Source organism: Mesoplodon densirostris, chromosome 18, assembly GCF_025265405.1.
Source record: "Mesoplodon densirostris isolate mMesDen1 chromosome 18, mMesDen1 primary haplotype, whole genome shotgun sequence".
Classification (NCBI taxonomy): domain Eukaryota; kingdom Metazoa; phylum Chordata; class Mammalia; order Artiodactyla; family Ziphiidae; genus Mesoplodon; species Mesoplodon densirostris.
In genome coordinates, this window is record NC_082678.1 from 13,924,365 (window position 1) to 13,935,558 (window position 11,194).

The following is an 11,194-nucleotide window of genomic DNA, read 5'->3' on the forward strand; positions in this document are numbered from 1 at the left end:
GCCGGGCGGTGACCGCGGGTCCCGCGGCCGCATGAGCCGCGCGCGGGGGGCGCTGTGCCGGGCCTGCCTCGCGCTGGCCGCGGCCCTGGCCGCGCTGCTGCTGCTGCCACTGCCGCTACCCCGCGCTCCCGCGCCGGCCCCGACCCGGGCCCCGGCCCCCGGCCCCGGCCCACGCGCTCCCCCTGCCCGGCCCGCCACCGCCCCCCGCCTGCGGCCCGACGACGTCTTCATCGCGGTCAAGACCACCCGGAAGAACCACGGGCCGCGCCTGGGGCTGCTACTGCGCACCTGGATCTCCCGGGCCCGACGGCAGGTGGGCCCCGTCCCGAGACCCCGCGGACCCCGGGACCCCCGTCCCCGGCACCCTCCCATGCCCCGAGATCCCAGCTCCCCGAATTCCTGACCTTGGGACCCCGGGCCCGGGACCTCCCCCATCCCTAGTCCCGGCACAGCCGCCCCCCGGACTCCGCTCTCAGGACCTCCACCGCCAGGATCCTCCACCCGGGACTCCTACCTCGGCATCCTTGCCTTGGGACCCCGCTCCCTCATCCCCAAACTGCAACCCCGCCCTGGACCCCACCCAGGATAACCACCCCAGGACCCCCTACCCACCGCTGTGTCCCTAGCATGGCAGTCAGGCCCCAGGCCTGAGTATGCAGGGACCCAGGACCCTCAGTGCCCACCCTTTCCTGTCCTTTCTCGGGCTCCAGTCTTGGGTGGGTTTCCCCAGCTGACACTGGGCTGAGACCACAGAAACTCCTCCAGCAAGAGCAAGCCTGGCCCCAGCAGTACGGGGGATGCTGAGGGTACTAGCAGGCTGTCACTGGGACACCGCCCTCCCTTCTCCTGGACCCCATCCCGTCCAAGCCCACCCTTGCCTCTCCAGCTTCACCCTTGCTCACAGGGCCAAGGCCCTGCCAGGCCCAGAGTCCCTGGGAGGTGCCTCCTGAAACCTCACAGGCTATCTCTCTATAGACGTTCATCTTTACTGACGGGGATGACCCTGAGCTACAGCTCCAGGAAGGTGAGTGCCCTCCCCAGCCCAGCCCTGCTGGCGTGTCCGAGGGCCTCCTTCTCAGCTATCCCTTGGTTCAGTGCCACATGGACCCCTGCTGTGTACAAAGGCCCGGAGTCGGGGGGTGTTAAGGCACCTGCCCAAGGTTACACAGCTGGTAGAGGACAGAGCCTGGAGTCCAGGGCCCCCCCCCCCCACCAGCCACGTTCTGCCTCCCTCAGCCACTGGCCGACTTCCCAGGGCCTCTGGCTGGAGTCATGTCCCCTGAAGATGGGCCAGCAGGGAACCATCCTTTCCAGTCCTGCCCAGAGCAGTGTGGTCCCGCCCCAGTCCTATTTCCTGGTGGGTTTTCTCCCATGAGATTCCAAGTGGTTGTCATCTGCCCAGATCTCGGAGGGCAGCAACAGGATCAGCTGAAGGAGGTCAAGACAGAGCTGTGATTGGGTCCGACTTCCCGGCCTTGAACAGGACAGGCCCTGTGCCGACCAGCTAGCCACATTTTGCCCGACTTCAGTGGGGTGGGCTGGCAGCGGGCCTCACCCCAGCCCTCATGCTTCCTTCTCTCCAATGGGCAGGCAGCCATGTCGTCAACACCAACTGCTCAGCCGTGCACACACGCCAGGCTCTGTGCTGCAAGATGTCAGTGGAATACGACAAGTTCATTGAGTCTGGACGCAAGTATGTGGTGGCCACGCCCGTGCCCCCTGGAGACCCCAGGGCTGAGTGAGAGTCCGGGCCCCCACCTGGGCCAGGGGCTCCCCAACCCCCACCCCCCGGGCCCGGCTCGCTTCAGAGACTGCACGTTCCCAGGTGGTTCTGCCATGTGGACGATGACAACTACGTAAATCCCGAAGGCCTGCTACAGCTGCTGTCCACCTTCTCACCCAGCCAGGACGTCTACCTGGGGCGACCCAGCCTGGACCACCCCATTGAGGCTACCGAGAGGGTCCAAGGAGGTGGAACCGTGAGTGCTGGGGCCGGGGAGGGGCAGCTGAGAACATGGAGACCCCAGCAGGGAAGGGCTGGGACAGGTGCCCGATCCACCCAGATGCAGTGTTTCAGGAACTGGGGTGAGTGAGGTGGGGCTGCGGGAGGGGCTGGGGCCACAGGCAACTGGGCTGTGGAAGCCCCGGTGCCCTTGTGCCCTGGGAAGCTTCTGCCAATTAACCAGGGAGTCATTAAGGAACAGCTTAAGGATGACCCTTGGAGTGCCCAGGTGAAGAGTTGGGGTGAAGAGACCTGACTGGTGGCTCCCTTCCCTTCAGGTGACCACGGTCAAGTTCTGGTTTGCTACCGGAGGAGCTGGGTTCTGCTTGAGCAGAGGCCTTGCACTCAAGATGAGCCCATGGGCCAGGTGAGTGCAGGCCAGGCAGGCGCTGGCTGCCGCAGGTGGAGCTGCCCAGGGCTGGGGAGGCGCTGACCTGTCCCCACCTCCGCTCCCCAGCCTGGGCAGTTTCATGAGCACAGCCGAACGGGTGCGGCTGCCGGACGACTGCACGGTGGGCTACATTGTGGAGGGGCTGCTGGGCGCCCGGCTGCTGCACAGCTCGCTGTTCCACTCCCACCTGGAGAGCCTGCAGAGGCTGCCGCCTGACACCCTGCTCCAGCAGGTAAGCGCGCTGGGCCCCTGCTGCCTCCGCAGGTGTCCCTGCCTCAGGCCCCTGCCCCCACCTGGCTCCCCAGCACCCAGATGGGCTCCCGGCTGAACAAGGGCTCAGGGCGGGGGTGGGTTCCAGCGCTGCGGCAAAGTTGCTGTGGACCCTGGACCCTGGCTGCTGTGACCCAGGGTCCTGGCTGTAGGGGGCTCCCAGGCTCACGTGGGGGTTCTTTTGTAAAGAACAGCTACTGCGCCTTCCCAGGCGGGTGGGCCCAGGGCACCCAGGCCATGGGCAGTGGTTCAGGGGCAACAGGAGTCACAGACCTGGCCCAGGGAGGGGGATCAGCTTTGGGCAGGGGGTTGGGGACCTCTCTTCCCTACACGTGTGCCAGCCACCTCCCTGAGGTGTCTTCTGTGCTGGCCACGCCTCTCAGCCCCCATCACTCTTCAGTGCTGTCCCTGAGCCTGCCCTGAGAGCGCTGAGTGGGGCGCGCTAGGGAACCAGGAGGCCGAGTGGTATCTCCTGCGAAGGACGGGGTGGGAGGCACTGGCCTGGAGAGTGACTCTCCCTCCTCCTCTCTCCCAGGTCACCTTGAGCTACGGGGGTCCTGAGAACCCACATAATGTGGTGAATGTGGCCGGAGGCTTCAGCCTGCAGCAGGACCCCACGCGGTGAGCCAGAAGTGGGGAGGAGTGCTGGGGCCCGCCCACCCATCTTGCAGCCTGACTCCCACTTCCCTTCCAGGTTTAAGTCCGTCCACTGCCTTCTTTACCCGGACACGGACTGGTGTCCTGTGCAGAAGCAGAGTGACCTCGCCTCTCGGTGAACCTCGACGTCCGACCCAAATATGCCTCTGGCTCTGCCCCAGGTGCAAGTGGGCGACGCCTGCCTGAGGGAGCAGGAACAGTGCTTTCCCCTCCTGGGCTCCAGGCGGCCACGGCCACGGCCTCATCCAGGGAGATACGGGCGCCCAGCAAATACTCCAGCTGGCCTGGAGGCCTCCTCACAGCCCCGGGCAGGCCCGGGTGACCTGGCACTGTGGAAGAGGAGGACAGCGCCGTGTGCCTGCCCAGGGGCCCAGCCCCAGCTCTCACAGGAAGGGTCTCACCCTAGGGTCTGGAGGCCTGGGAGGGGGCTGACATCTGACTCCCAGGGCTCCGTCCTGCTCCCCTCACCTGTTGGAGAGAGGACTCCAGGCCAGGGTAGTGTGTGAGATGCTGCAGCTTAGCAAAGGTGACTGCAGACGCTTCACCCTCCGTTCTCTTGGGAAGCCGCCCTCCCCACACCAGGCTTTGGAAGCCAGACAGGGCCTCTCTGTTTCCGAGGGGAGCCGCACTCAAGGATGCAGGCCCTCTGGCTAGCTGTGCCCTTGGGCACAGCTTACTGCTAGCCAGGGCATCTCCATTCAGAGGCCACCTTCTTGGGGGCCATCGGCCAAGAGGTTCTTACTGAGGGAACTTGAACTTTTCTCCATTCTGACTCATTGCTCAGTACTTGTCCTCCCTTCCTCCACCCTGAGCCCCAAGTCCATGAAACAGCAGGAGCCTTTTGTGTGGGGCCCTCTCTGCAGTGAGGCATCCCCATCCCACCAGCTGACCCACCTTGACCTTGACGGTGCCTTTCCATGGGAGGAGGAAACAGAACAAGGGGAGCCAGCGCCTGCCTTCTGGTCTCTTGCTCTGCTATTGCAACGAGTGAATAAAGCCTTGATTGTTACTCTCTGTCGGTCATTGTCTTAATTAACCAGTGGCACCTGGCAGCTCAGCTCCGGATAGGACCACGCAGCATCCAGTTCCTCCCCCTGAAGGCTCTGCCCCAGACCAGCTCCCCGCCAGGCAGATCTGCGTTCCTTAGGGGACTGCCAGTGCAGCCAAGCCTTAAGCTGCCCACTGGGCTCTTCAGTGTGAGTTGAAGAGTATGAGGCAGACCGCCTGAGTGTCATGCTTGCTTTTTCAGCACACTGTGGAACTAGCGTGTGTGCTTGCATGCACAGACGTGTACATGTATGTGTGCATGTGCATGGGTGAGCACGTGTGCATGTGTGTATGTGGAATTTCTGTGTAAACGTATGCATGTGGGTACGAACGTGTGTGGCTGTGTATGTGTGGGCAGGGGTGTGTGTGTGGTGTGTGTGTGTAGGGCAGGCCAGTAATTCCCAGTAAGCAGGTTGGAGTCAGCATGGGCTGAGTGGTCGAACCAAGGTCCCTTGGAGAGAGGTTGATGGCAGGTCACCGGGAACTGTCCGTGCTCAGCAGTCACCTCCCCTCACATTCCCAGAAGTGAATGTGTAACAGCCCCTGAGACCTAGACACACACTGAGCCTCCCAGACCGCAGCCCATTGGGGCATCCACACAGCACAGACCCAGGACAGCATCAGTTGGACCAAATTGCCCCTCCCCCAGCTGGAGCCGCCTCAGGTCTGGATCTCCAGGCTCGACCACCTCGGAGGCACAGACTCCTCCCTCACCAGGTCCAGAGGAATAGTCACCCCCATCCCCCCAGCACCATCTAAGGGGAGGTGGGACTGGCTAGCACCCTGAGGCTTCATGATCTGCCCAAGTGGGCGGTCCATTTATTGTTCTGAGAGAAAAAAGCCTGGAAGGAAACACACCAAAATGTTTATGTGATTGTCCCTGAAAAGTGCAAAAATTGATAAAAAATTTTTTTCTCTTCCCACTTTTTGTTATTTTACAAATAACAAAATATGTCGTATAGTAGACATATAATAGATGTATAATCAAAGTTCAAATTTTTGTTAATTAAGGTTCAAAATTAAATTGTGTGTACTTGGCCCTCCATCTAACATTTTTTTGGACAACTATTTACTCAGCATCAGTCCATCCCATGTCATTGCATGCCAGGCACTGAGCAAGCACAGAGGAATGGTGACCTGCAAAATGGACCAGCTCCCCAGGGCTGGGGAGAGTTGGGGTGTATGGGGCATAACCACTGATGGGTATGGGCTTACTTTGAGGGGATCAAAAGTCAATCCTCGTTATTTGCAGATTCTGTGTTTCCAAATTCACCCACATGAAAAAACTTATTTGTAACCCCAAAATCAACACCTACTTTCCTGGTCATTCTCAGACACGCAAACAACAGTGAAAAAAATTGAGTTGCCCGACGTGCCCATCCCCAGCTGAGGCTTAACTAGGTGAGGCTTGGCCCCAGAGACTCCGAGAACATGGAAACAGTAGGGGGCAGTGCAGAGTAAAGCAAGAAACCCAGTGGGAATTAACTTCATTCTGGAATTAGATTATGGTGATGGTTACACAATTCTGTGGATGTAATAAAAAAAAAAAAACTAGTGAATTATACACTTCAAAACTGTACACTTTTTTTTGTGGTACGCGGGCCTCGCACTGCTGTGGCCTCTCCCGTTGCGGAGCACAGGCTCCGGACGCGCAGGCTCAGCAGCCATGGTTCACGGGCCCAGCCGCTCTGCGGCACGTGGGATCTTCCTGGATCGGGGCACGAAGCCGTGTCCCCTGCATTGGCAGGCGGACTCTCAACCACTGCGCCACCAGGGAAGCCCCAAAACTGTACACTTTTTGATGTGTGAGTGATGTCTCAATAAAGATGTTATTTAAAAAGTAGCCAAGATGAAATTAAAAATTGAAGTAGCCCTATATTTATTACATAATTTGAATTGAACAAAAACATTCCCATAAAGAAATCTCCAGGATCAGACGGTTTCATTGGTGAATTCTATCAAACATGTAGGGAAGGAATAACATCAATCTTACACACAATCTTCCAGAAAATAGATGAGGACATTTTCCAATTCGTTTTATGAGGCCAGCATTACTCTGGTACCAAAATCAGCAAACATATTACCAAAAAAACTGACCAGGTGAATCTAAACTTTACATGGAAATGCTAAACACATAGAATATAAAAAGCAACCTTGAAAAAGAACAAAGTTGAAGGACTTACACAGCCTGACTTCAAGACCTACTATGAAGTGCCGAAAAATTAATCTGTAGGGACTTCCCTAGTGGTGCAGTGGTTAAGAACCCGCCTGCCAGTGCAGGGGACATGGGTTCGAGCCCTGGTCCAGGGAGATCCCACATGCCATGGAGCAACCAAGCCTGTGTGCCGTAACTACTGAGCCTGCACTCTAGAGCCCAAGAGCCACAACTACTGAGGCTTCGTGCCACAACTACTGAAGCCCATGCTCCTAGAGCCCCTGCTCCGCAGCAAGAGAAGCCAGTGCAAGGAGAAGCCCTCACATCACAGCGAAGAGTAGTCCCCGCTCGCCACAGCTAGAGAAAGCCCGTGTGCAGCAAGGCAGCCAAGGCAGCCAAGACCCAAGGCAGCCAAAATTTTTTTAAATATTAAAAAAAAATTAAAAATCTGTCGATCTAAGGAAGAAATGGAAAATTTTATTTGAGCCAAATTTGAGGATTATAACCCAGGAAGAGCATCTCAGAAAGCTCTGAGAACTGTTCCACCCATTAGAAGTCAAGGCACAGTTTTAAGAGACAGAAGGCTGTACATCAAATGACGTATTATAGACAATTTACATGATCCAGATCTAAGTGTCATCCTGGTGGGTCACGTGACCCCATACAAGATCAGGAAGAAATGTTATCCCTGGGCTTCCCTGGTGGCACAGTGGTTAAGAATCCGCCTGCCAATGCAGGGACATGGGTTCGAGCCCTGGTCCGGGAAGATCCCACATGCCACGGAGCAACTAAGCCTGTGAGCCACAACTACTGAGCCTGCACTCTAGAGCTCGTAAACTACAACTACTGAAGCCCACGTGCCTAGAGTCCATGCTCCGCAACAAGAGAAGCCACTGCAATGAGAAGCCCGCGCAACGCAACGAATAGTAGCTCCCACTCGTCACAACTAGAGAAAGCCCGTGTGTGGCAACAAAGACCCAACACAGCCAAAAATAAATAAAATAAAAAATTTAAAAAACATTTAAAAAAATGCTATCCCTTAAAGAGCTGTCTTGTTGATGCTGGGAGAATGTTGGTCTTTACAGTTGAGCAGGTATTCCTGCTGATGGGGGAGGTTTGCCTGATGCCTAATGCAGATACACGATGCACAGTAAGGGGAGAAGGGAGGTCAAAGAGCAGAGATTTTTTTGTTTGAATATCTCTTGTCTTGCCATAAAAATATGACTTTCATTTCACAAAACTACAGTATGGAGACTGTGACGCTGGCACTGGGACCAACAGATGGATCCATGGGACACACAGCAGAGCCCAGCCGCAGATACACGCTTCTACTATCATAGAGTTCCCAACAGTGTCACCAGAGCAATTCAAGGGGGGAAAGTCTTTTCAACAAATGATGCCAGAATTAGTTTACTAATTAATTTTTTATACTTAAAAAAAAAAAAAGAAGCCAACCTGGAGAATGTATGTCAGGATGTGCTAGGCTGTGCTGCAGAAACCACCAAACCCTGGAAGCATATTTGTTCACATCACACTGTGACATGCATGGATGGTGAGTCAGGAACTCAGGCTGCTTATATCCTTGGGGCCCAGCATCCTTGGATCATCCAGGTGAAATGGAGGAGAAAGCGGGATGAAGGCATACTAGATACACACCATCTGAGCCCAGTAGTGATGTTAATTTCCCATATGTCACTGGCTTGAAGAAGCCACACGGCCACCATAACAGCCAGGGAAGCTGGAACAGGTAAAGAGTGCTGTGGCATCGATGTTACTGAATGCGAATTCATGTGCCCGATGCGTGAGGCCAAACATACCCAAACAGAGTTTGGAGCAGAGAAAGGTTGATTGCAGGGCCAAGCACGGAGAACAAGAAAGGGTGGCTCATGCTCAAAAATACCTGAACTCCCCGGTGGATTTCCAGGAGGAGATTTTAATAGGTGAAATTTGGGGTGAAGGCTGCAGGGTGTGACTTTCTCCTGATTGGTTGGTGGTGAGGTAGCAAGCAGGGCGGTGTTCCAGGACTCTTGGCTCAGCCTGAGGTGACAATCCTCTACCTCGGTGGGGGCCTTAGTTCCTGCAGAAGAGCTCAAAGATATTGTTACGTAGATTCCTTGAGGAGGAAGCAGGACCCTGCCCCAAGGCTGCACTATTGTTTCTTGACTGCTCCTCCTTTGTTTCTGCATTCCCTCCCTTCCCTGATTAGCAACTCTTTGAATCTGCCCTTTGGAACTCAGGGAAGGCCAAGGAGGCTGAATGAAACCTATTTCCTACAAACAAGAAACAGGGGACAGGGAAAGGATTTGTACTCAGGAGGGCCCTCAGGGTCCTGCTCCGTCTCACTGAGTGGACAGAGGGAAAGATCCTGGGTCTCTGATGTTGCTGGTACCACATTCTCATCATGCATTTGTTATTATGAGAGAAACATTTCAGTCAGTGTTAATCACCTCGTTTGCAGCTAGAAGCACTCCTAACTCATATGGAATGTGAAGCAAAGTCCATAAGTACAAATCGTTTTTGGAAGTAGTAGTAAGGGGAAGAAATTGAAATAAAAGAGGTGCTGGGCTGCACCCCACAGGCCTACATGGTCTGTGCTTGCCCAGCTTCAAGATCAAAGAAAGAGCCTGGGGCTTCCCTGGTGGCGCAGTGGTTGAGAGTCCGCCTGCCGATGCAGGGGACACGGGTTCGTGCCTTGGTCCGGGAAGATCTCACATGCTGCGGAGCGGCTGGGCCCGTGAGCCATGGCCGCTGAGCCTGCGCGTCCAGAGCCCGTGCTCCGCAACGGGAGAGGCCACAACAGTGAGAGGCCCGCGTACCGCAAAAAAAAAAAAAAAAAGAAAGAAAGAAAAAGAAAGAGCCCGGTGTCAGCAACAGAGACATCAGTGGTTTAGTGGGTGGGGGAGCTTACGTGTCCGAGACAACGTCCTAGAACGACAACCCACCGTGTGCGGCGGGGCACCAAGCAGGACATGGCAGCAGCCTTCACTCCCAGGCCGGTGTGTGTGTGGGGTGGTGACGGGACAGGGCGGAGAGATTACCAGTTATAGGGGGAATTGACATCAGGTGGGCTCATTAGTTACCAGGGAAACCATTAGAGGGGCACGCCCCTCACCACCCCTTTGGTAAGAACGATCTCTAGCTGGGGAATAGCACAAGTATGTAGGAAGGTCAGTCATGTGAGTAGGGTGTAAGTGAAGCAGGCACTGGTCCTGCAGGGGATGTACAGAGAGCAAGAGGACAGCCATCTTGAGTGTCCTGACCACACAGGAGGACTATAAAAAATAGAGGAGATATGGAAGGAAGGCCCCTCAGCTTGAAAGGGCAGCTCAGTTACCGAGTCCAAGCTCGAACTGCTCACTGCACGACAGGCCAATAACTCGAGAGACGAGGTGTTGGGGCAAAGGAACAGGGACTATTCAGAAAGCCAGCAGATCAAGAAGATGGTGGGCTAGTGTCCCAAAAAACCATCTTCCCCGAGTTAGAATTCAGGCTTCTTATACTAAAAGGGGAGAGGGGAAAGTTCTGGTTCTGGCCAGACTCTGGAAGCGATATGTTAATTTCTTCCTGCCTACAGCCATTCACAGGTGGGCCTGGTTGGGATATTTCATGTCAGCTAAACAAAGGTATTTTAGCTTCACGCTCTTTACCTGGGAGGCAGGGTTCCCAGTGATGGGCCATTATGTGTAATTTAAGCTAATAGGCAACAGCCCTTTAGTAATTACCTTGTCATAGAATACAAGGCTCTTCCCTATTACAGCTCCTGGGTGCTGCACACAGTTATAAGGGAAAGTCATCATTCTTTTTTTATAAATTTATTTTTTTTGGCTGTGTTGGGTCTTCATTGCTGCACGGGCTTTCTCTAGGGCTTCTCTTTGTTGCTGAGCACGGGCTCTAGGTGCACGGGCTTCAGTAGTTGTGGTTTCCCTTTCCTGGTGGAAGCAGCCCTTCCAGCCACCTTCCCTGGCGCTCAGTGGCCCTTCGCCTGAGGAACCGGAAACCGCCCACCCTGAGGTTGCTGTCTTGCAGGGAACTGATGGTCCTTTCGAGCACACAGCCCACTGCCTGTCCCTCTCCAGACCCTCAACCAGATGCAAGTCTCAGGGGGGCCTAGAGGGTAATGGTAATGTAGAAAGTGTGACCCGTGAAGGTCTGTGAGGCACACGGGAAGAACTGGACAGCTGAGCTGATTTATATCCACAGAAATGAGGAGAATGTACCCTCAGGGTGTGGGTAGGAATAGGAAGTTGCATGAAGGTGAAGGTAGATGTGGGCTCACTTAGCAGGGCTCTTGGGTCCGTGGGTGACTGCAAGCAGTTGGGGGGCTCTGCTGGTGTGCTTGGTTGGTTGGCAAACCTGGACCCCATGATGGCAACTCTAAACTGAAAATGCCAGAACGTCCATGGCAGATGGTAGAGCAGGGGGTCCTAAGGTGCAGAGAGATCAAATGTTAGAGTGGACTTAGATTTGTATTGGTCAATGTAAATTGTGCAAGGCTGAACCTAGGGTCCCAGACTCCTTTCCCCGCACAGTTCTGAGTTGGTGTGGAACACAAGGGACATTTTGCCCAGGATTTGCAGCCGTGTTCTTTTTGCACCTGGAAGGGTGATGCAGCGATTGAAGTGGTGTCCTAGTGCTGTCCGCTTCCATCCCATGATGAGAGTTAACATCACCA

The 11,194-nt window shown here is 55.3% G+C and overlaps 1 protein-coding gene across 1 annotated transcript; it reads left to right on the forward strand.

Annotated features, from left to right (window-relative positions):
* The first annotated feature begins 31 nt into the window (after positions 1 to 31).
* On the forward strand, positions 32 to 3,537 carry RFNG (RFNG O-fucosylpeptide 3-beta-N-acetylglucosaminyltransferase). The gene is made up of 8 exons (XM_060081004.1): positions 32 to 313; positions 976 to 1,024; positions 1,591 to 1,693; positions 1,826 to 1,979; positions 2,281 to 2,369; positions 2,460 to 2,625; positions 3,199 to 3,284; positions 3,358 to 3,537. The coding sequence occupies exons 1-8, from the start codon at positions 32 to 34 to the stop codon at positions 3,437 to 3,439; spliced, it is 1,011 nt and encodes a 336-aa protein (XP_059936987.1). The 3' UTR covers positions 3,440 to 3,537.
* The last annotated feature ends 7,657 nt before the right edge of the window (positions 3,538 to 11,194 follow it).